Raw genomic sequence first — 25,368 nt, 5'->3', positions numbered from 1 at the left:
CCAAGCTTCAAACAGAAACCGAAATTTCCAGCAACGCCCGGCAGGTTTGGTAGAATCTAACAAGAAAGCAAAGGTTTCATTATGCTTGAAATGCTTGCTTTCTCTCCGCAGATGCTGCCAGACCTGCTGAGTTTCTCCAGCAGTGATTTGTTTTTGTTTGGGATCTTCAGCATCTGTGGTTCCTCGTTTCAATCCTCAGTTTGATACAGCAGGAGATTACTGACAGAGTCAACTCTTTCTGGACTAACTCCATTAAACACGGTGGGCACAGTGGTTAGCACTGCTGCCTCGCAGCGCCAGAGACCCCGGTTCAATTCCCGCCTCAGGCGACTGACTGTGTGGAGTTTGCACGTTCTCCCCGTGTCCGCGTGGGTTTCCTCCGGGTGCTCCGGTTTCCTCCCACAGTCCAAAAAAATGTGCAGGTTAGGTGAATTGGCCAAGATAAAGTGTTCAGGGATGTGTAGGTTAGGTGCATTAGTCAGGGGGAAATGTAGACTAGTATGGGAATGGGCCTGGGTGGGTTACTCTTTGGAGAGTCAGTGTTGACTTGTTGGGCCGAATGGTCTGTTTCCCTATAGTGGGGATTCTATGAATATCTGCCCCTACACCAGCACTGGCATCCAGACGCTGCCGTCCCTGGTTAAGGACAGAGTTTGAACGTGTCAGAGAAACAGACGATGGCATTGGCATTGTCCAGCAGGTTGAAAGGACAGGCTTCCTTTTTCTGGAATACCATCAGGGGAGATCACTCCAGCGGATCCTGCCAACTCTAAGGTTGGCACCAGACTGTTATGCCATCTCCAGGGTGAGGAGAATACAGAGTAAAAACCTCCTCAACAAACCCTCCCAGGATAACTATTGCAAGAGATTACACACAGAGGAAAGTTCCTTTGATGCAGGACCCATAACATCGTCCCAGGGAAGATAAGACACGAGCTGAGAGTCAGAGGAAACCTCCCTGGTCACTGGACCCATGACACAGTCGCAGAGTACACAGACACAGCCTCCATCAAACCCTCACTGGCAGGTAAAACATGGGGTTAGATACAGAAGGAAACATTCCTCAACCGTCTCCCCATCAAATCGACCCAATCCAGCTTCCAGAGCAAAGCTAGGTCTACACTCTCCCCGTCAACACAGACACGATGGTGGGAAAACTGAAAGGGTTCAGATAAGATTTACAAGGATGTTGCCAGGGTTGGAGGATCTGAGCTACAGGGAGAGGCTGGACAGGCTGGGGCTGTTTTCCCTGGAGCGTCGGAGGCTGAGGGGTGACCTTGTAGAGGTTTACAAAATTATGAGGGGCGTGGATAGGATAAATAGGCAAAGTCTTTTCCCTGGGGTCGGGGAGTCCAGAACTAGAGGACATAGGTTTAGGGTGAATGGGGAAAGATATAAAAGAGACCTAAGGGGCAACTTTTTCACGCAGAGGGTGGTACGTGTATGGAATGAGCTGCCAGAGGAAGTGGTGGAGGCTGGTACAATTGCAACATTTAAGAGGCATCTGGATGGGTATATGAATAGGAAGGGTTTGGAGGGATATGGGCTGGGTGCTGGCAGGTGGGACTAGATTGGGTTGGGATATCTGGTGAAAGTGGAGAGGAACAATTGATGGGTCGGGTTAGCATCCTCGATAACAGAATGACTTTCTGAAGAGAATCGCAGCCCAAAACATAGCCCTCTACTCTGTTTCCACATTGACCATGGCTGATGGACCGAATAAGGATCAGGAATCGAACCGGGCTGTCTGGGTGCATGAGACAGGACCAGGAATCGAACCCGTTTCTTTTTTTCTAAGGCCTTCCCACAGGCCCTGTCCTTCCCCACGCCCTGTCCTTCCCCACGCCCTGTCCTTCCCCCGGATCCTGTCTATCCCCAGGCCCTGTCTATCCCCAGGCCCTGTCCTTCCACAGGCCCTGTCTGTCCCCAGGCCCTGTCCTTCCCCCGGACCGTGTCTATCCCCAGGCCCTGTAGTCCCCACACCCTGTCCTCCCCAGGCCCTGTAGTCCCCACACCCTGTCCTTCCCAGGCCACATCCTTCCCCCGGCACTGTCCTTCCCCGGGCCCTTTCCATCCCAGACCCTCATCCTTCCCCGGGGCCTGTCTGACTCCAGGCCCTGTCCTTCCCTCGGCCCTGTCCTTCCCCCGGCTCTGACCGTCCCCAGGCCCAGACTGTCCCCTGGCCCTGTCCATCCCCAGGCCCTGTCCTTCCCCCGGCCCTGTCCATCCCCAGGCCCTGTCTGTCCCCTGGCCCTGTGCTTCCCCTATCCGTCCCCGGGCCCTGTCCTTCCCCAGGCCCTGTCCTTCCCCAGGACATTTCCGTCCCCTGGCTCTGTCCACCACCGGGCCCTGTCCGTCCCCATGCCCTGTCTGTCCCAAGGCCGTGTCCGTCCCCAGGCCTTTCCGTTCCCCGGCCCTGTCCGTCCCCAGGCCCTGTCTTTCCCCAGGACCTGTCCGTCCCCTGGCCCTGTCCGTCCCCTAACCCTGTCCATCCCCAGGTCCTGTTCTTCCCCAGGCCCTGTCCGTCCCCTGGCCCTGTCCATCCCCAGGCCCTGTCCTTCCCCTGGCCCTGTCCTTCCCTGGGCCCTGTCTGTCCCCAGGCCCTGTCCTTCCCCAGGCCCTGCCGTCCCATTGCCATGTCCGTCCACCGGCCCTGTCCATCCCCAGGCACTGTGCTTCCCCAGGCCCTGTCCTTCCCCACGCCCTGTCCGTCCACCGGCCCTGTCCTTCCCCACGCCCTGTCCGTCCCCAGGCCTTGTCCGTCCCCCGTCCCTGTCCGTCCCCAGGCCCTGTCCATCCCCAGGCCCTGTCCGTGCTCAGGCCCTGTCCGTCCCTCGGCCCTGTCCGTCCCCACGCCCTGTCCGTGCCCAGGCTCTGTCCGTCCCCCGGCCCTGTCCTTCCTCATGCCCTGACCTTCCCCAGGCCCTGTCCTTCTCCAGGCCTTGTCCGTCCCCAGACCCTGTGTATGTGTGTGTGTGTCTGTGTGAGTGCGCATGTCTGTGTGTGTCTGTGTGCGTGCCTGTGTGTATGCGTGTCTTTGTGTGTGTGTGTGTGTGTCTCTGTGTGTGTGTGTGCCTGTGTGTGTGTGTGTCTGTGTTTGCCTGTGCCTGTATGTCTGTGTGTGTGTGTCTGTGTGTGTGTGCCTGTGTTTGTGTGTGTGTGTGTGCATGTCTCTGTGTGTCTGTGTTTGTGTGTGTGTGTATGTATGTGTCTGTGCCTGTGTCTGTATGTGTGTGCCTGTGCCTGTGTATGTGTGTGTGTCTGTGTCTGTGTGTGTGTCTGTGTGTGTGCCTGTGCCTGTGTGCGTGTGTCTGTGTGTGTGTGTGTGTCTGTGTGTGTGCCTGTGTCTGTGTGTGTCTGTGTCTGTGTGCCTAGTCTGTGCCTGTGTGTGTGCCTGTGTGTGTGCCTGTGCCTGTGTGTGTGTGTGCCTGTGTCTGTGTGTGTGTATGTGTGTGTGTGTCTGTGTGAGTGCGCGTGTCTGTGTGTCTGTGTGCGTGCCTGTGTGTATGCGTGTCTGTGTGTGTGAGTGTGTGTGCCTGTGTGTGTATCTGTGTGTGTGTATGCCAGTGTGTGTGTGTCTGTGTGTGTGCCTGTGTCAATGTCTGTGTGTATGTATGTGTGCGTCTGTGTGTGTGTGTGTACGTCTTTGTATGTGTGTCTGTGTGTATGTCTGTGTGTGTGTCTGCGCCTGTGTGTGTCTCTGTATGTGTGTGTTTGTGTCTGTGTGTCTGTGTGTGTGTGTGTGTGTCTGTGTGTGTCTCTGTCTGTGTGCCTGTGTCTGTGTGTGCCTGTGTCTGTGTGTGTGTCTGTGTGTGTGTGTGTCTGTGTGTGTGTGTGTGTCTGTGTCTGTGTGTCTGTGTCTGTGTGTACGTGTGTGTGTCTGTACGTGTGTGTGTCTGTGTGTGTGTATGTGTCTGTGTGTGTGTGCCTGTGTATGTGTGCGTGTGTGTTTGCCTGTGTCTGTGTGTATGTGTGTGTCTGTGTGTGTGTATGTGTGTGTGTGTATGTCTGTGTATGTGTGTCTGCGTCTGTGTATGTGTGGGTCTGTGTCTATGTGTGTCTGTGTGTTTATGTGTGTGTGTGTCTGTGTATGTGTGTCTGTGTGTGTCTGTGTGTGTGTGTGAGTGTGTGTGTGTTCTGTCTGTGTGTCTGTGTGTGTGTCTGTGTTTGCCTGTGACTGTATGTCTGTGTGTGTGCCTGTGTCTGTGCGTGTGTCTGTGTGTGTGTGCCTGTGTTTGTGTGTGTGTGCGCATGTCTCTGTGTGTCTGTGTGTGTCTGTGTCTGTGCTTGTGTCTGTATGTGTGTGTCTGTGCCTGTGTGTGTGTGTATATGTGTGTGTGCCTGTGTCTGTGTGTGTCTGTGTCTGTGTGTGCCTGGTCTGTGTCTGTGTGTGTGCCTGTGTGTGCCTGTGCCTGTGTGTGTGTGCCTGTGTCTGTGTGTGTCTGTGTCTGTGTGTGCCTGGTCTGTGTCTGTGTGTGTGCCTGAGTGTGTCTGTGTGTGTCTGTGTTTGTCTCTGTCTATGTGCCTGTGTCTGTGTGTGTCTGTGTGCCTGTGTGTATGTGTGTGTGTGTGTCTGTGTGTGTGATTCTGTGTGTGTCTGTGTCTGTGTGTGTGTGTGTCTGTGTGTACGTGTGTGTGTCTGTGTGTGTGTATGTGTGTGTGTGCCTGTGTCTGTGTGTGTTTGTATGTCTGTGTGTGTGTGCCTGTGTCCGTGTGTGTATGTGTGTGTCTGTGTCTATGTGTGTGTGTGTCTGTGCGTATGTCTGTGTGTGTGTCTGTGCGTATGTCTGTGTGTGTCTGTGTATGTGTGTGTGTATCTGTGTGTGTGTGTGTTCTGTGTGTATGTCTGTGCGTGTGTGTATGTGTGTGTGTGTGTGTCTGTGTATGTGTGTGTGTGCCTGTGTGTGTGTGTCTGTGTTTGCCTGTGCCTGTATGTCTGTGTGTGTGTGTGCCTGTGTGTGTGTGTGTGCCTGTGTCTGTGTGTGTCTGTGTCTGTGTGTGCCTGGTCTGTGTCTGTGTGTGTGCCTGTGTGTGTCTGTGTGTGTCTGTGTTTGTCTCTGTCTATGTGCCTGTGTCTGTGTGTGCCTGTGTCTGTGTGCCTGTGTGTATGTGTGTGTGTGTGTCTGTGTCTGTGTGTGTGTGTGTCTGTGTGTACGTGTGTGTGTACGTGTGTGTGTCTGTGTGTGTGTATGTGTGTGTGTGCCTGTGTCTGTGTGTGTTTGTATGTCTGTGTGTGTGTGCCTGTGTGTGTCTGTGTCTATGTGTGTGTATGTGTGTCTGTGCGTATGTCTGTGTGTGTGTCTGTGCGTATGTCTGTGTGTGTCTGTGTATGTGTGTGTGTATCTGTGTGTGTGTGTTCTGTGTGTATGTCTGTGCGTGTGTGTATGTGTGTGTGTCTGTGTATGTGTGTGTGTGCCTGTGTGTGTCTGTGTTTGCCTGTGCCTGTATGTCTGTGTGTGTGTGTGTCTGTGTGTGTGTGCCTGTGTCTGTGTGTGTGTGCCTGTGTTTGTGTGTGTGTGTGTGCATGTCTCTGTGTGTCTGTGTTTGTGTGTGTGTGTCTGTGTGTGTGTGCCTGTGCCTGTGTCTGCATGTGTGTGTCTATGCCTGCGTGTGTGTGTGTGTCTGGTCTGTGCCTGTGTGTGTGCCTGTGTGTGTATCTGTGTGTGTGCCTGTGCCTGTGTGTGTGCGTGTGTCTGTGTGTGTCTGTGTGTGTCTGTGTGTGTGTGTCTGTGTGCCTGTGTACGTGTGTGTGTCTGTGTGTGTGTATGTGTGTGTGTGCCTGTGTGTGTGTGTATGCCTGTGTGTGTGCCTGTGTCCGTGTGTGTATGTGCGTATCTGTGTCTGTGTGTCTGTGTGTCTGTGCATATGTCTGTGTGTGTCTGTGTATGTGTGTGTGTATCTGTGTGAGTGTGTGTATGTCTGTGCGTGTGTGTATGTGTGTGTGTGTGTGTCTGTGTGTGTCTGTGTATGTGTGTGTGTGCCTGTGTGTGTGTGTGTCTGTGTGTGTGTGCCTGTGTCTGTGTGTGTGTGTGCATGTCTCTGTGTCTGTGTGTGTGTGTCTGTGCCTGTGTGTGTGTGTGTGTGTGTATATGTGTGTGTCTGTGTCTGTGTGTGCCTGGTCTGTGTCTGTGTGTGTGTGTGCCTGTGTGTGTGCCTGTGTGTGTATGTGTCTGTCTCTGTGTCTGTGTGCGTGTGTGTGTGTGTATGTGTGTGTGCCTGTGTCTGTGTGTGTGTGTGTGCCTGTGTCTGTGAGTGCGTGCGTGTGTGTCTGTGTCTATGTGTGTGTGTCTGTGTCTATGTGTGTGTGTGTGTCTGTGTGTTTATGTGTGTGTGTGTGTCTGTGCCTATGTCTGTGAGTGTGTGTACGTCTGTGTGTGTGTGTCTGTGTGTGTGCCTGTGTCTATGTGCCTGTGTGTGTCAGGATGTTCACCTGAAGGTCCAAGGCTGAATGTCGTGCCCCGGTGAAGTGTTCTCTGACTGGGAGGGAGCACTGCTGCCTGGTGATTGTTGTGTGGTGTCCATCCATCCGTTACTCTGCTCACTCTCTCCAAACTATTATGACATTGTCAGTTTAGTAAAACCAGGATGTGGAAGGTTGTCTGCCATTGCAATGATTGGATCAAATTACTGAAGAGAGTTCTAATCTTGCAGGGAAAGGATCATGCTGCACCAATCAGGGTTCTGCCTTCAGCCTGTGGGTTATAAAAAGCAGAGTTGCCCAGCGCAGGTTAGAGTGAACACTGACGGTGAAGCAGTTTTCCTGGAAATACTGTGGCTCCAGGTAAGTAACCAGATACTGGTTAGAATTTGGAGCAAGTTCAGAGATTTGTCACTTGATTATTATGAGCTCGGGGATAAACCTGGTCCTGACTGACCAGTGAAGGGAGATCACACAGAGATCTGGAGGAGATAGACAGTGGTGGACACACTAGTGTTTTGACAATACATTTGCCAAAGGGTCACGGGATTTGAAGTTTAACTTGGCTCCCTCTCCACAGTTGTTGCCCAACCTGCAGAGTTTCTCCAGCATTTTCTGTCCCTGTTTGTTCCAGATGTCCAGCATCTGCAGTTCTTGGTTTTATTATGCCGAGGCGCGGTGGGTCAGGATCACATACGCGTTAATAATTTGGGAAGTTGGAGATTGGACCAAGAAACATGAGCAGATTGGAATGAAGGAATAATGTTTATCAAAGGCAGATGGTTGAGTGTGGTCTCATGGAAATAGAGCTCACTCGCTGCAGATGGGTTTGCAATTCCACTCACAAGTTAAACTTTTCTCTAACTCTCCCAGCCTCTCATTCCAACTGTCTATTCTCCCTCACAGGAAGATGCGGACTCTGTTGCTGATACTGGGCTACCTGAGTAAGTAATTTCATTTATCAGTGATGCCACCTATTAGTGCAAGAATAATTGTGTGAATTTGATGCTGTCACAATCTAACTCCATATCCTGGTAAAAGTGGGAACACAGCTGGGCAAGCTGGTGAACAGGGGATTACATTAGATTAGATTCCCCACAGTGTGGAGACAGTGTGGGATGAGGTGTGTGAGGGGTGTGTTGAGTTGTGTGTTGTGGTGGGTGATGGGGTGTGTGTGATGGGGTGTGTGTGATGGGGTGTGTGTGAGGGGGTGGGTGAGGGGGTGGGTGAGGCTGTTTTGGGGAGGGTGTGTGTGTGAGCAGTTGTGTGAGGGGTTGTGTTGAGGGGCTGGGTGAGGGTGTTTGTGAGGGGGTGGGTGAGGGTGTGTGTGTGTGAGGGTGTGTGTGTGTGGGTGTGTATGAGGGTGTGTGTGTGTGTGAGTGTGTGTGTGAGGGGCTGTTTGAGGGTGTGGGTGAGGGGATGTGTGAGGGTGTGTGTGTGAGGGGCTGTTGGAGGTGGTGTGTTGAGGGGACGTGTTGAGGGTGTGTGCGTGAGAGGGGGTGGGTGAGGGTGTGTGTGTGAGGGGGTGGATGAGGGTGTGTGTGAGGGGGTGGGTGAGGGTGTGTGTGTGTGAGGGGGTGTGTGTGTGAGGGGGTGTGTGAGGGTGTGTGTGTGAGGGTGTGTGTGTGTGTGAGGGGGTGTGTGAGGGTGTGTGTGTGTGAGGGGGTGTGTGTGTGTGAGGGGGTGTGTGAGGGTGTGTGTGTGTGAGGGGGTGTGTGAGGGTGGGTGTGTGAGGGTGTGGGTGAGGATGTGTGTGTGAGGGTGTGGGTGAGGATGTGTGTGTGAGGGTGTGTGTGCGAGGGGGTGGGTGAGGGTGTTTGTGAGGAGGTGTGGGTGAGGGTGTGTGTATGTGTGGGTGAGGGTGTGTGTGTGTGACGGGCTGTTTGAGGGTGTGTGTGAGGGGGTGTGTGAGGGGGTGAATGGGGGTGTGTGGGTAAGGGGGTCTGTTGAGGGTGTGTGGGTGAGGGGGTCTGTTGAGGGTGTGTGTGAGGGTGTGTGTGAGGGTGTGTGTGAGGGCTGTTGGAGGGTGTGCGCGTGAGGGTGTGTGTGAGGGGGTGGTGAGAGGGTATGTGTGTGAGGGGCTGTTTTTGAGTGTGGGTGAGGGGGTGTGGGGGTGTGTGTGCATGGGTGTGTGTGTGTGAGGGGATGGGGGTGTGGGTGTGAGGGGGTGGGTGGGGGGTGTGTGTGAGGGTGTGAGGGTGTGTGTGTGATGGGGTGTGGGTGTGAGTGTGAGGGTGTGGGTGTGAGGGGGTGTGGGTATGAGGGGGTGGGTGGGGGGTGTGTGTGAGGGTGTGAGGGTGTGTGTGTGATGGGGTGTGGGTGTGAGTGTGAGGGGGTGGGTGTGAGGGGGTATGTGTGAGTGTGAGGGTGTGGGTGTGAGGGGGTGTGGGTGTGAGGGGGTGGGTGTGAGGGGGTGTGTGTGGGGGTGTGGATGTGAGGGTATGAGTATGAGGGGGTATATTTGAGTGTGAGGGGGTGAGTGTGAGGGGGTGTGGGTGTGAGGGTGTGTGTGTGAGGGGGTGTGGGTGAGGGTGTGAGGGGGTGTGGGTGTGAGGGGGTGTGGGTGTGGGTGTGTGTGTGTGAGGGGGTGTGTGAGGGTGTGTGTGCGAGGCGATGGGTGAGGGTGTTTGTGAGGAGGTGTGGGTGAGGGTGTGTGTATGTGTGGGTGAGGGTGTGTGTGTGTGACGGGCTGTTTGAGGGTGTGTGTGAGGGGGTGTGTGAGGGGGTGAGTGGGGGTGCGTGGGTGAGGGGGTCTGTTGAGGGTGTGTGGGTGAGGGGGTCTGTTGAGGGTGTGTGTGAGGGTGTGTGTGAGGGTGTGTGTGAGAGCTGTTGGAGGGTGTGCGCGTGAGGGTGTGTGTGTGAGGGGGTGGTGTGAGGGTGTGTGTGTGAGGGGCTGTTTTTGAGTGTGGGTGAGGGGGTGTGGGGGTGTGTGTGCATGGGTGTGTGTGTGAGGGGGTGGGGGTGTGGGTGTGAGGGGGTGTGGGTGTGAGGGGGTGGGTGGGGGTTGTGTGTGAGGGTGTGTGTGTGATGGGGTGTGGGTGTGAGTGTGAGGGGGTGGGTGTGAGGGGGTATGTGTGAGTGTGAGGGTGTGGGTGTGAGGGGGTGTGGGTGTGAGGGGGTGGGTGTGAGGGGGTGTGTGTGGGGGTGTGGATGTGAGGGTATGAGTGTGAGGGGGTATATTTGAGTGTGAGGGGGTGAGTGTGAGGGGGTGTGTGTGGGGGTGTGGGTGTGAGGGGGTGTGGGTGTAAGGGGGTGTGTGTGAGGGGGTGTGGGTGTGGGTGTGAGGGGGTGTGTGTGAGGGGGTGTGGGTGTGGGTGTGAGGGGGTGTGGGTGTGTGGGGGTGGGTGCGAGGGTGTGTGTGGGGGGGTGTGGATGTGAGGGTATGAGTGTGAGGGGGTATATTTGAGTGTGAGGGGGTGGGTGTGAGGGGGTGTGGGTGTGAGGGTGTGTGTGTGAGGGGGTGTGGGTGAGGGTGTGAGGGGGTGTGGGTGTGAGGGGGTGGGTGTGAGGGGGTGTGGGTGTGAGGGGGTGTGGGTGTTGGTGTGAGGGGGTGTAGGTATAAGGGTGTGTGTGTGAGGGGGTGTGGGTGTGAGGGGGTGTGTGTGAGGGGGTGTGGGTGAGGTGGTGAGGGTGAGGGGGTGAGGGTGTGTGTGTGTGAGGGGGTGTGGGTGTGAGGGGGTGGGTGTGAGGGGGTGTGGTGTGAGGGGGTGTGGATGTGAGGGTGTGAGGGTGTGTGGGTGTGAGGGGGTGTGTGTGAGGGGGTGTGGGTGTGGGTGTGAGGGGGTGTGGGTGTAAGGGTGTGTGTGTGAGGGGGTGTGGGTGAGGGGGTGTGGGTGAGGGGGTGACTGTCCCTCTCAGTCTCCAGATTCCCATTGGATGGTGGGGTATGTATTGCTCAGGGTCAGACTGGGATGACCAATGTGTGACGGTGTTTGGTGTTTAATTGGGGGAGCAGTGATGTCCCATTGACCACGTTATGGGGCTCAGAGCTGCCAGATAGACACAGGAATGGTGTGCTGCCTGTCTGGTACCACGTTCACCACTGTCTCTGAGTGGACAGCAAACCTTGCGAAGGGGAGGGCTGAGCTCCCAGAGGTTGTCTCTGTATTGGTACAAACAGCAAGAGAGAGGGGGCCTTCCCAGAGTGTGGGAGGAAGTGGAAAAGCAGGGCGTTTATGTTTTAAGCCCCTGTGCCAGATGCCAGTGAGGTGCGGAATGGGACACTAATCCAGTTAAATCCATGTTAACGTGCTGGGAGCGGAGCGAGGGCACGCGGGGATGTGGACCAGGACAAGTCAGAACTGCACATGAAGGATTGGGGCAGCAATATCCTGGCAGAGGGGTTTACTGGTGTCATTCCGAAGGGTTTAAACAAGTAGGGGCTGGGGTCATGATCTGGACAAGGGGGCGTCAGAAAGTAAAATCACCCGGGGGTGGGGGGGAGTCCGAGAGTAGGACCCGTCAAACGCAGGGGAACAACAGACAGGGGGAGCTCACTGAACATGGTGGGCCTGTTGGTCTGAAGTGTTTTAATGACAGGTAAGGCAGCTGAACATCGTGCTGATGTCCCTATTTATAATTACAATGATGTCGCTGTTCCAGAGAGAAGGAAACAACAGGCAGCTTAATGTCCCAGGGAGGATAGGGATGGATGGAGAAAGGGTGGAGAAAGGGTGGAAGAGCTCCATTCCTGATCAAGGAGAATATCACAGCCATAAGACCATAAGACATAGGAGCGGGAGTCAGGCCATTCGGCCCATCGAGTCCACTCCGCCATTCAATCGTGGCTGATGGGCATTTCAACTCCACTTACCCGCATTCTCCCCATAGCCCTTAATTCCTTGTGACATCAAGAATTTATCAATCTCTGTCTTGAAGACATTTAGCGTCCCAGCCTCCACTGCACTCTGCGGCAATGAATTCCACAGGCCCACCACTCTCTGGCTGAAGAAATGTCTCCGCATTTCTGTTCTGAATTGACCCCCTCTAATTCTAAGGCTGTGTCCACGGGTCCTAGTCTCCTCGCCTAATGGAAACAATTTCCTAGCGTCCACCCTGACCAAGCCATGTATTATCTTGTAAGTTTCTATTAGATCTCCCCTTAATCTTCTAAACTCCAATGAATACAATCCCAGGATCCTCAGCCATTCCTAGTGTGTTAGACCTACCATTCCAGGGATCATCCGTGTGAATCTCCGCTGGACACGCTCCAGTGCCAGTATGTCCTTCCTGAGGTGTGGGGCCCAAAACTGGACACAGTACTCCAAATGGGGCCTAACCAGAGCTTTATAAAGTCTCAGTAGCACAACAGTGCTTTTATATTCCAACCCTCTTGAGACTGTGGAGGGGCAGCTCAGAGTGTTCACCTCACAAGGGAATACAGGGAGAGCTCGCGGAGAGCTCGGGGAGAGCTCGGGGAGATTCAGGGAGAGCTCGGGGAGAGCTCGGGGAGAGCTCGGGGAGATTCAGGGAGAGCTCGGGGAGAGCTCGGGGAGAGCTCGGGGAGATTCAGGGAGAGCTCGGGGAGAGCTCGGGGAGAGCTCGGGGAGAGCTCGGGGAGAGCTCGGGGAGAGCTCGGGGAGATTCAGGGAGAGCTCGGGGAGATTCAGGGAGAGCTCGGGGAGAGCTCGGGGAGAGCTCGGGGAGATTCAGGGAGAGCTCGGGGAGAGCTCGGGGAGAGCTCGGGGAGATTCAGGGAGAGCTCGGGGAGAGCTCGGGGAGAGCTCGGGGAGATTCAGGGAGAGCTCGGGGAGAGCTCGGGGAGATTCAGGGAGAGCTCGGGGAGAGCTCGGGGAGATTCAGGGAGAGCTCGGGGAGAGCTCGGGGAGAGCTCGGGGAGAGCTCAGGGAGATTCAGGGAGAGCTCGGGGAGAGCTCGGGGAGAGCTCGGGGAGAGCTCGGGGAGAGCTCGGGGAGATTCAGGGAGAGCTCGGGGAGAGCTCGGGGAGATTCAGGGAGAGCTCAGGGACAGAAAGGCTGACATCATTTTGATGGGGGTATACTCCAAGTCTGAACAGCCAATGAGTCACAGAGGAACAGCGACGTGGACAGGTTCGGGAAAAATCTGAAAACAGCTGGGTTGTTCTGATGGTGATTTTAACCTGCTCCATATCGACAGGGGATTCACTTTATGTCAGGAGCTTGGAAGGGGGAGTATTGATTCCTGTGTCCGGGATGGCGTTTTCAAAACACAGTGTTAACTGTCGCACTAAAAAAGGGGCCATACTAGATCCTGGTACTGGGGACCAAGCCTGGCCAGGTGATCAATGTTTCAGGAAGCGAGTGTCAATCTGCAAGATTTAATTTAGTTATGGTTAAAGATGAGAATAGTCCATGGGTGAAAGTTGTCAGCTGGCAAGTGACTATAATGTTAGGTTGGAATTGAGGAATATAGACCGGGGAAAGCTGTTTAAATCCAATCTGGCACGTGAGGAAACTTTGACAGACCCCAGTTGGGTAGAGTGCAGGACCAGCACATTCCAGTGAAAGGGATGGCAAGAGAAATTGAAAGTTTAGACATAAAGAAAAAGGAGACATACATAAGGATTGTGAAACTCAGGACAGACAGACCCTCAAAGATACCAGGCAAGGACCCAAACAAGGCATTAGGAAAAATAAAAGGAGAAACAACTTGTCTTTGGCAAATATGATCAGGGAAAATCCCAAGGTGTTTTATTCTATCTGAAAAATACACAAGGGTAATTAGGGAAAGGGTGGGCCCACTCCAGGCCAAAGGAGGGAAGTTATACACGAGGCCAGAGACAGTGGGAAATGTTACGCTGGATGGTGAGTCAAGAGACAGGTATATCAATATAAAAAAGAAGGTGGTGTTTTCAAAAGCTTTGAGGTCGACATATCCCCAGAATCTGATGGGATCGACTCGAGATTGCTGAGGGAGGCAGGTGAGGAAGTTACTGAGGCCTTATCAGAGCTCTTAGTAACAGGAGGGCTCCATCAACATATAGCTGGGGTCTCGGTGTCCAGGTCCACTGTTCCCTGAAGGGGTGGCAGGGGTGGGGGAAGGTCACAAGCAAGACATATGGCAGGCTTGTCTTCATCAGTCAGAGAGTAGATTTGTAAACATTGGCAAGTCATGTTACAGCTGTATGGAACTCTAGTTTGGCCAATATTACGTACAGTTATAGAGTCAAAGTCATAGAGATGTACAGCATGGAAACAGACCCTTCGGTCCAACCTGTCCATGCCGATCAGATATCCCAACCCAATCCAGTCCCACCTGCCAGCACCCGACCCATATCCCTCCAAACCCTTCCTACTCATATACCCATCCAAATGCCCCTTAAATGTTGCAATTGTACCAGCCTCCACCACATCCTCTGGCAGCTCATTCTATACACGTACCACCCTCTGGGTGTGCCACTCGGATGTCCAGAGATACTTGAACTCAAACAGTAGCTGTGCAGAGCCCTCATTCCTGGTGAAGGGCTCCAGCCCGAAACGTTGATTTTCCTGCTCCTCAGATGCCGCCTTTTCCAGCACCACACTCTAACCTTGACCCAGATTCCCTGCTGTGTCAGACAGCAGGGTCAGCTTCCTTCTCAGACTGGGTACTCACTGCCTTGGTCTGTCTGCCTCCTTTCTGCAGGGCTGTTGTTTTGATCTTTTCTTCCCCCAACCGCTTATAAAACAGGAATTGCTGCTCCTGGAATTCAACACCGAAACCACCTCAACGAGGGATCAGCGTCGACATTACGGGCATAGCCCTTCATCAGGATTGAGGCTTATCCCGAAATGTTGATTCTCCTGCTCCTCGGATGCTGCCTGACCTGCTGTGCTTTTCCAGCTCCACACTCTCGACTCTAATCTCCAGCATCTGCAGTCCTCACTTTCTGCCAAGATAGAAATATCAATTACTGGGGCATAAGTTTAAGGTCAAGGGTTGGGGGTCAGGGGGGGCGGGGGGGGGGGGGGGGTAAGTTTAAAGGAGATATCAGAGGCAAGTCTTTTACACAGAGAGGTGTATCCCTGGAATACACTGCCAGTGAAAGTAGTATAGCCAGATACAACAGCAACTTTAAAGAGGTATGTTGACAGATATATGAATAGGCAGGGAATAGGGAGATAGGGAATGTGTAGCAATGAAAGGTCGTTTTGAAAAATTATTCCTGGAATCAAATAGACCCTTTGGAAGATAACTAGGCTGAAGTCTCTGTTTCGAGTGTACAGGTTTGCCATACTGGCCCAATGAGGTATCTCTGTGCTCTGTATTTCTTGTGTGGGGTTTCACATTTTCAGGCAGTTTAACCCTGGACCTTGAACAACACAGTTACAGACAGAAAGCTACAAACAGTTTGTGAGTCCTATTGCAAAGGGTTGATCAGTATTAAAAGGGAGATTTCTTTTGATTTTGGAGCTACTGAACATGAACAAAAAGAGAGGGACACAAAAAGTGGGTAACTCGAGGCCATTTAGCTTAAAAATTCTTCTTGAAGAGAATGTTGAAATTACTTCTGAAGGAAATAATCACGGAACACTTGAGAAACCATAATATAATCAAACAGAGACAGCATGGCTTCATGAAAGGGAATTTTTTCTGACTAATTTATTAGAGTTTTTCAAAGAAGTCTCAATAAGTTGGGATAGAGGGGAACTGGTAGATGTGTTATATTTGGATTTTAGATTACTTACAGTGTGGAAACAGGCCCTTCGGCCCAACAAGTCCACACCGCCCCGCCGAAGCGCAACCCACCCATACCCCTACATTTACCCCTTACCTAACACTAGGGGCAATTTAGTATGGCCAATTCACCTGACCTGCACATCTTTGGACTGTGGGAGGAAACCGGAGCACCCGGAGGAAACCCACGCAGACACGGGGAGAACGTGCAAACTCCACACAGTCAGTCGCCTGAGTCGGGAATTGAACCCGGGTCTCTGGCGCTGTGAGGCAGCAGTGCTAACCACTGTGCCACCGTGCCGCTCCCATTTCTAGAAGGTGCTTGCTTGACAGGGTACCTACAAACTGTTCAGTCCTGAGATCAGAGCCCCAAGTATTGGAGGTAATTTGTTGGCGTGGATACAGACTTGGTGAGTGGGTCGGAAACAGCGGGTGGTGAACGGGTTCTTTTTCAGGTGAGCAAACTATGACCAGTCAGCTCCAGGACAGATCAGTACTGGGACTGCCATCGTTCACAATATATATATATTAATGACTTATAACAAGCAAGTGAATGAACTGTTGCCAAATTTGCAGATGACACTAAAATAAAGTTAAAAATCACACAACACCAGGTTATAGTCCAACAGGTTTAACTGGAAGCACACTCGCTTTCGGAGCGACGCTCCTTCATCAGGTGGTAGTCACCCTGTCAGGTAAAGGAGCGTCGCTCCGAAAGCTAGTGTGCTTCCAATTAAACCTGTTGGACTATAACCTGGTGTTGTGTGATTTGTACACTCCAATCCAACACCAGCAGCTCCGAATCATGACACTAAAATAGGTGGCAAGGCAGGTTGTGAGAGGGATGCAGACAGTTTACAGAGCAGGTTAGTAAAAAGGTGGCAAACAGACTATAATGTGGTAAAATGTGAATTTGTTCATTTTGGATTGGAGAACAGAATATGATTTAAATGGAGGGATACTACAGGAAGCTGCAAACTAAAGGGACTTGTGCATGAAACACAAAGCACAGGAGCAGCAGGTAATCAGGAAAACTAATGGAGTGTGACCCTTTATTTCAAGGGGGTTGGAGTGTAAGATTAGGGACGTCTTCCTGTAACTGTCCTGGGGCCTGGGGAGACTCCATCCGGAATACTGTGAGCAGGGGTGGGGTGGCCATGTTAGTAAGGGATGATATTCAGTCCCTTGTGCAGGGGGACCTAGAATCAGGGGATGTAGAGTCAGTGTAAATAGAGCTGAGAAATTCTAAGGGTAGAAAGACCCTCTTGGGAGTCATCTACAGGCCCCCAAACAGTAGTCTGGATGTCGGATGTAAGTTGAATCAGGAGCTGAAATTGGCCTGTCGCAAAGATGTCACTACAGTTGTTATGGGGGATTTCAACATGCAGGTAGACTGGGAGAATCAGGATGGTATTGGACCTCAAGAAAGAGACTTTGTGGAGTGCCTCAGAGATGGATTCTTAGAGCAGCTGGAGCCGATGAGGGAGAAGGCAATTCTGGATCTGGTATTGTGTAACGAACCAGAATTGGTCAGGGACCTCGAAGTGAAGGAGCCATTGGGACACCCGGACCAACCAACCCAACCGCCCCGTGGCTCAACACTTCAACTCCCCCTCCCACTCCACCAAGGACATACAGGTCCTTGGACTCCTCCATCGCCAGACCATAGCAACACGACGGTTGGAGGAAGAGCGGCTCATCTTCCGCGTAGGAACCCTCCAACCACAAGGGATGAACTCAGATTTCTCCAGTTTCCTCATTTCCCCTCCCCCCACCTTGTCTCAGTCAAATCCCTCGAACTCAGCACCACCTTCCTAACCTGCAATCTTCTTCCCGACCTCTCCACCCCCACCCCCACTCCGGCCTATCACCCTCACCTTAACCTCCTTCCACCTATCGCATTTCCAACGCCCCTCCCCCAAGTCCCTCCTCCCTACCTTTTATCTTAGCCTGCTGGACACACTTTCCTCATTCCTGAAGAAAGGCTTATGCCCGAAACGTCGATTCTCCTGTTCCCTGGATGCTGCCTGACCTGCTGCGCTTTTCCAGCAACACATTTTCAGCTCTGATCTCCAGCATCTGCAGTCCTCACTTTCTCCACATATAAGATTATTAAAGGATTGGACACTCTGGAGGCAGGAAACATGTTTCCGCTGATGGGTGAGTGCCGAACCAGAGGACACAGCTTAAAAATACGGGGTAGACCATTTAGGACAGAGCTCAGGAGAAACTTCTTCACCCAGAGAGTGGTGGCTGTGTGGAATGCTCTGCCCCAGAGGGCAGTGGAGGCCCAGTCTCTGGATTCATTTAAGAAAGAGTTGGATAGAGCTCTCAAGGATAGTGGAGTCAAGGGTTATGGAGATAAGGCAGGAACAGGATACTGATTAAGGATGATCAGCCATGATCATATTGAATGGTGGTGTAGGCTCGAAGGGCAGAATGGCCTACTCCTGCTGCACCTATTGTCTATTGTCTATTGACTCATCATCGGTCCCATTATTTGAGGAAAGATATTTCATTGGAAGCAGTTCAGAAAATATTCACGAGGTTAACCCTTGGAATGGAGAGGTTGTTTAATGAGAATAGATTAAATAAATTGGGAGTCTACTCACTGGAGTTGAGAACAGTGATCAAATACAGGTGATCTTATTGAAATATATATGATTCTGAAGGGGCTGGACAGGGTCAATGCTGAGAGGATCCAGGACTAGACAGCATGGTCCCATTACAAAAGGGTGTCAATTTAAGACCGAAATGGGGAGGTCTTTCCTCTCTAGGAACCATAGACTGATACAGTCCTCCAGCGCAGAGACAGACCCTTCAGCCTAAACTGGCCTGTGCTGACCAACATGTCCATCCACACTAACCCCATTTCCCTGCACCTGGCCCATATCCATCTAAACCTTTCATATCCAGGTATTTGGCCAAATGCCTTTTAAATGTTGCTAATGTACAAGTTGCCCCTCAGGTTCCCTTTCATTCTTTCCCCTCTCACCTGAAAGGGCTGTAAGTCTTTGGCATTCCTTGGTGGAGAGAGGGCTGTGGGAGTGGAGTCCCTGTGCAGAGTTAAGGCTGAGATAGACAGAACTTTAGCCAGTTGGAAAGTTAAGGGTTCCAGGGAGATGGCCAAAACAAGAGCAGCCATGATCCTCCTGATAGGCAGGACAGGATGAAGGGGCTGAGCAGCCGACTTCAGTCCCTATTTCTTATGGTTAATGCAATGTGGCCCAGATTTGAGGGTTGGGAGGGTGAGAGGGGGAGTCCACAATTGTAAGGCTCTGAAAGACATTTGGAGGAACACCAAGTCAGATGGTTGTCTATGGGCCCTAAGAAATCTCACATCTTATTGAATCATCTGAATGCTGAGAGGAATTAAAGTCAATTCCTGGGAGCTGTGCCATGCTTGAGTTTGGTTCGAGCAGAATAAGGAGCATGCTGTGCAAATGTTGCCTCCAGTGAATATTCCATTAAGTTAGTTTTACTTGCTCAATGTTTTGTTTAAAATGTGAAACCTTGTGGTATAATTGTTTCAGTTTGTAATTGGGAATGAAATTTCTTGTTAAAAGCTAATGATAACATGTTAATGATAAACTCTGTAACTTGTGATGCAATTAGGTTGTATAATTGGGCTCCACTCGAGGTTCTCAGGTCATAGAGTCATAGAGATGTACCACATGAAAACAGACCCTTCAGTCCAACCTGTCCATGCCGACCAGATATCCCAACCCAATCTAGTCCCCCCTGTCAGCACCCGGCCCATATCCCTCCAAACCCTTCCTATTCATATACCCATCCAAATGCCTCTTAAATGTTGCAATTGTACCAGCCTCCACCACATCCTCTGGCAGCTCATTCCATACACGTACCACCCTCTGTGAGAAAACGTTGCCCCTTAGGTCTCTTTTATATCTTTCCCCTCTCACCCTAAACCTATGCCCTCTAGTTCTGCACTCCCCGACTCCAGGGAAAAGACTTTGTCTATTTATCCTATCCATGCCCCTCATAATTTTGTAAACCTCTATAAGGTCACCCCTCAGCCTCCGACTCTCCAGGGAAAACAGCCCCAGCCTGTTCAGCCTCTCCCTGTAGCTCAGATCCTCCAACCCTGGCAACATCCTTGTAAATCTTTTCTGAATCCTTTCAAGTTTCACAACATCTTTCCGATAGGAAGGAGACCAGAATTGCACGCAATATTCCAACAGTGGCCTAACCAATGTACTGTACAGCTGCAACATGACCTCCCAACTCCTGTACTCAAAACTCTGACCAATAAAGGAAAGCATACCAAACGCCTCCTTCACTATCCTATCTACCTGCGACTCCACTTTCACGGAGCTATGAACCTGCACTCCAAGGTCTCTTTGTTCAGCAACATTCCCTAGGATCTTACCATTAAGTGTTTAAGTCCTGCTAAGATTTGCTTTCCCAAAATACTGCACCTCGCATTTATCTGAATTAAACTCCATCTGCCACTTCTCAGCCCATTGGCCCATCTGGTCCAGATCTTGTTGTAATCTGAGGTAACCCTCTTCGCTGTCCACTACACCTCCAATTTTGGTGTCATCTGCAAACTTACTAACTGTATCTCACATGCTCACATCCAAATCATTTATGTGGTTGACTGAACTGGGAATTAGAGAGAAAATGGAGAGAAACAGGGTAAAGATTTGAGGTTGTACTTTAAGGATTTTATCACAAAATAGAGGCTGAAATAGCCATATTCAATCGTTCACTAGAGAATGAGTGACTGTGTAACATTAATTGATACTTACTGTAATAATATTTATCTTCCTGTCACTCAGTTGCGATCACCATATCTGCTGACCCTTGTGACCATCACACAGTGTTGAATGATCCATGGAGGAACTTGACGTGTGTGAGACCTATGTGCTCTAAAGTGATTAAATGTGACAGGCAACTTGTCACCAGATGGTACAGATTCAGCAGGTAAAAATAAAGTATTAGAATTCCTACACTTTGGAAACAGGCCCTTCAACCCCACCAAACTTTTTCCAACCAACACACGTTGCCCTACATTTCTCCTGATTAATGGACATAACCTACACAACCTAACACTATGAGACAATTTCCCATGGCCAATCCACCCTAACCTGCACATCCCTGAACACTATGAGACAATTTCCCATGGCCAATCCACCCTAACCTGCACATCCCTGAACACTATGCGACAATTTCCCATGGCTAATCCACCCTAACCTGCACATCCCTGAACACTATGCGACAATTTCCCACGGCCAATCCACCCTAACCTGCACATCCCTGAACACTATGGGACAATTTTCCAAGGCCAATCCACCCTAACCCATACATTCCTGAACACTATGAGACAATTTCCCATGGCTAATCCACCAGAAACTGCACATCCCTGAACCCTATGGGACAATTTCCCATGGCCAATCCACCCTAACCTGCACATCCCTGAACACTATGGGACAATTTTCCAAGGCCAATCCGCCCTAACCCGTACATTCCTGACCACTATGGAGTACTCTGTACACCGTAGGGAGTACCTTGTAAACCATAGGAAGTACTCGGTAAAACATAGGAAGTAAACATAGGGAGTACCGTGTAAACCATAGGGAGTATCTTGTAAACCATAGGGTGTACCATGCAAACCATAGGGAATACTCGGTAAACCATAGGGAACACTGTAAACCATAGGGAACACTGTAAACCATAGGGAGTACTCGGTAATCCATAGGGAGTACCCTGTAAACCATAGGCAATACTCTGAAAACCATAGGGAGTACCCTGTAAACCGTAGGGAGTATCTTGTAAACCATAGGGAGTACTCTGTAAACCATAGGGAGTACCTTGTAAACCATAGGGAGTACCTTGAAACCATAGGGAGTACTCTGTAAACCAGAGGGAGTACCTTGTGAACCATAGGGAGTACACTTCAAACCATAGGGAGTACCTTGAAACCATAGGGAGTACCCTGTAAACCATAGGGAGTACCCTGTAAACCATAGGGAGTACCCTGTAAACCAGAGGGAGTACCTTGTGAACCATAGGGAGTACACTTCAAACCATAGGGAGTACCTTGAAACCATAGGGAGTACCCTGTAAACTGTAGGGAGCACCGTGTAAACCATAGGGAGTACCCTGTAAACTGTAGGGAGCACCTTGTAAACCGTAGGGAGTAACTCGTAAACCATCGGGAGTACCCTGTAAACCATAGGGAGTACCTTGTGAATCATAGGGAGCACCCTGTAAACCATAGGGAATACCTTGTGAACCATATGGAGTACCCTGTAAACAGTAGGGAGCACCCTGTAAACCATATGGGAGCACCCTGTAATCCATAGGGAATATCTTGTAAATCATAGGGAGTACTCTGTAAACCATAGGGAGTACTCTGTAAACCGTAGGGAGTACCCGGTTAACCACAGGGGGTACACTGAAAACCATCGGGAGTACTCTGTAAACCATAGGGAGTGCCATGTAAACCATAGGGAGTACCCTGTAAAGCAGAGGGAGTACTCTGTAAACCATAGGGAGTACACTGTAAACCATAGGGAGTACTCTGTAAAGCAGAGGGAGTACTCTGTAAAGCATAGGGAGTACACTGTAAACCATAGGGAGTGCACTGTAAACCATAGGGAGTACACTGTAAACCATAGGGAGTACTCTGTAAACCATAGGGAGTACCTTGTAAACCATAGGGAGTACCTCGTAAACCATAGGGAGTACCCTGTAAACCATAGGGAGTACCTTGTAAACCATAGGGAGTACCTCGTAAACCATAGGGAGTACCTCGTAAACCATAGGGAGTACCTCGTAAACCATAGGGAGTACCCTGTAAACCATAGGGAGTACCTTGTAAACCATAGGGAGTACCTCGTAAACCATAGGGAGTACCTCGTAAACCATAGGGAGTACCTCGTAAACCATAGGGAGTACCCTGTAAACCATAGGGAGTACCCTGTAAACCATAGGGAGTACTCTGTACACCGTAGGGAGCACCCTGTAATCCATAGGGAGTTCCTCGTAAACCATAGGGAGTACACTGTAAACCATAGGGAGTGCACTGTAAACCATAGGGAGTACCCTGAAAACCATAGGGAGTGCACTGTAAACCATAGGGAGTGCACTGTAAACCATAGGGAGTACCCTGTAAACCATAGGGAGTGCCCTGTAAACCATAGGGAGTACCTTGTAAACCATAGGGAGTACCTCGTAAACCATAGGGAGTACCCTGTAAACCATAGGGAGTACCTCGTAAACCATAGGGAGTACCCTGTAAACCATAGGGAGTACCTCGTAAACCATAGGGAGTACCTCGTAAACCATAGGGAGTACCTCGTAAACCATAGGGAGTACCCTGTAAACCATAGGGAGTACCTTGTAAACCATAGGGAGTACCTCGTAAACCATAGGGAGTACCCTGTAAACCATAGGGAGTACCTTGTAAACCATAGGGAGTACCTCGTAAACCATAGGGAGTACCTCGTAAACCATAGGGAGTACCTCGTAAACCATAGGGAGTACCCTGTAAACCATAGGGAGTACCCTGTAAACCATAGGGAGTACCCTGTAAACCGTAGGGAGTACTCTGTAAACCGTAGGGAGTACCTTGTAAACCATAGGGAGTACCTCGTAAACCATAGGGAGTACCTTGTAAACCATAGGGAGTACCCTGTAAACCATAGGGAGTACCCTGTAAACCATAGGGAGTACCTTGTAAACCATAGGGAGTACCTCGTAAACCATAGGGAGTACTCTGTAAACCATAGGGAGTACCTCGTAAACCATAGGGAGTACCTTGTAAACCATAGGGAGTACTCTGTAAACCATAGGGAGTACCTCGTAAACCATAGGGAGTACCTTGTAAACCGTAGGGAGTACCTTGTAAACCATAGGGAGTACCTCGTAAACCATAGGGAGTACCTCGTAAACCATAGGGAGTACTCTGTAAACCATAGGGAGTACCTCGTAAACCATAGGGAGTACCTTGTAAACCGTAGGGAGTACACTGTAAACCGTAGGGAGTACCTTGTAAACCATAGGGAGTACCTTGTAAACCATAGGGAGTACCCTGTAAACCATAGGGAGTACCCTGTAAACCATAGGGAGTACTCTGTAAACCATAGGGAGTACCTTGTAAACCATAGGGAGTACCTCGTAAACCATAGGGAGTACCTTGTAAACCATAGGGAGTACCTCGTAAACCATAGGGAGTACCTCGTAAACCATAGGGAGTACCCTGTAAACCATAGGGAGTACCCTGTAAACCATAGGGAGTACCTTGTAAACCATAGGGAGTACCTTGTAAACCATAGGGAGTACCTCGTAAACCATAGGGAGTACCTTGTAAACCATAGGGAGTACCCTGTAAACCATAGGGAGTACCTTGTAAACCATAGGGAGTACCCTGTAAACCATAGGGAGTACCCTGTAAACCATAGGGAGTACCTTGTAAACCATAGGGAGTACCCTGTAAACCATAGGGAGTACCTTGTAAACCGTAGGGAGTACCTTGTAAACCGTAGGGAGTACCTTGTAAACCATAGGGAGTACCCTGTAAACCATAGGGAGTACCCTGTAAACCATAGGGAGTACTCTGTAAACCATAGGGAGTACCTTGTAAACCATAGGGAGTACCCTGTAAACCATAGGGAGTACCCTGTAAACCATAGGGAGTACTCTGTAAACCATAGGGAGTACCTTGTAAACCATAGGGAGTACTCTGTAAACCATAGGGAGTACCTTGTAAACCATAGGGAGTACCCTGTAAACCATAGGGAGTACCCTGTAAACCATAGGGAGTACACTTCAAACCATAGGGAGTACCTTGAAACCATAGGGAGTACCCTGTAAACTGTAGGGAGCACCGTGTAAACCATAGGGAGTACCTTGTAAACCATAGGGAGTGCACTGTAAACTGTAGGGAGCACCGTGTAAACCATAGGGAGTACCTTGTAAACCAGAGGGAGTACCTTGTGAACCATAGGGAGTACACTTCAAACCATAGGGAGTACCTTGAAACCATAGGGAGTACCCTGTAAACTGTAGGGAGCACCGTGTAAACCATAGGGAGTACCTTGTAAACCATAGGGAGTGCACTGTAAACCATAGGGAGTACCCTGTAAACCATAGGGAGTACACTGTAAACCATAGGGAGTACCCTGTAAACTAGGGAGTACCCTGTAAACCATAGGGAGTACACTGTAAACCATAGGGAGTGCACTGTAAACCATAGGGAGTACCCTGTAAACCATAGGGAGTGCACTGTAAACCATAGGGAGTACACTGTAAACCATAGGGAGTGCACTGTAAACCATAGGGAGTACCCTGTAAACTAGGGAGTACCTTGTAAACCATAGGGAGTACACTGTAAACCGTATGGAGTGCACTGTAAACCATAGGGAGTGCACTGTAAACCATAGGGAGTACCCTGTAAACCATAGGGAGTGCACTGTAAACCATAGGGAGTACACTGTAAACCGTATGGAGTACACTGTAAACTAGGGAGTACCCTGTAAACCATAGGGAGTACTCTGTAAGCCATCGTGAGTACCTTGTAATCCATTGGGAGTACCTCGTAAACCATAGGGAGTACCCTGTAAACCATAGGGATTACCTTGTAAACCATAGGGAGTACCCTGTAAACCATAGGGATACTCTGTAAACCATAAGGAATACCTTGTAAACCGTAGGGAGTACCTTGTAAACCATAGGGAGTACCCTGTAAACCGTAGGGAGTACCCTGTAAACCATAGGGAGTACCTCATAAACCGTAGGGAGTACCTTGTAAGCCATAGGAAGTACTCTGTAAACCATAAGGAATACCGTGTAAACCATAGGGAGTACTTTATAAACCGTACGGAGTACCGTGTAAACCGTAGGGAGTACTTTCTAAACCATAGGGAGTACCTTGTAATCCATAGGGAGTACCCTGTAAACCATAGGGAGTACTCTGTAAACCATAGAGAGTACCTTATAAACCATAGGGAGTACCTTGCAAACCGTAGGGAGTACTCTGTAAACCGTAGGGAGTACCTCGTAAACCATAGGGAGTACCTCGTAAACCGTAGGGAGTACACTGTAAACCATAGGGAGTACTCTGTAAACCGTAGGGAGTACCGTGTAAACCATAGGGAGTACCTCGTAAACCATAGGGAGTACACTGTAAACCATAGGGAGTACTCTGTAAACCATAGGGAGTACCTTGTAAACCATAGGGAGTACCCTGTAAACCGTAGGGAGTACCTTGTAAACCATAGGGAGTACCCTGTAAACCGTAGGGAGTACCTTGTAAACCGTAGGGAGTACTCTGTAAACCGTAGGGA

The 25,368-nt window shown here is 50.6% G+C and overlaps 1 protein-coding gene across 1 annotated transcript in view; it reads left to right on the top strand.

Annotated features, from left to right (window-relative positions):
• The first annotated feature begins 6,708 nt into the window (after positions 1-6,708).
• LOC122552436 (pancreatic secretory granule membrane major glycoprotein GP2-like) overlaps positions 6,709-25,368 on the top strand; it is a 56,903-nt gene continuing 38,243 nt past the window's right edge. The window contains exons 1-3 of the mRNA XM_087983493.1: positions 6,709-6,781; positions 7,325-7,362; positions 19,858-20,002. Coding sequence (XP_087839619.1) covers positions 7,329-7,362; positions 19,858-20,002 — 179 coding nt within the window. The 5' untranslated portion in view covers positions 6,709-6,781; positions 7,325-7,328. The remainder of the gene's footprint in view (positions 6,782-7,324; positions 7,363-19,857; positions 20,003-25,368) is intronic.

The sequence above is a fragment of the Chiloscyllium plagiosum genome, unplaced genomic scaffold, assembly GCF_037043375.1.
Source record: "Chiloscyllium plagiosum isolate Xiang-an unplaced genomic scaffold, Cpla_swu_hap1 HiC_scaffold_45, whole genome shotgun sequence".
NCBI classification, from domain to species: Eukaryota; Metazoa; Chordata; class Chondrichthyes; order Orectolobiformes; family Hemiscylliidae; genus Chiloscyllium; species Chiloscyllium plagiosum.
The sequence above is the reverse complement of the archived record's forward strand: the minus strand, read 5'-3'. Positions and strand labels throughout refer to the sequence as shown.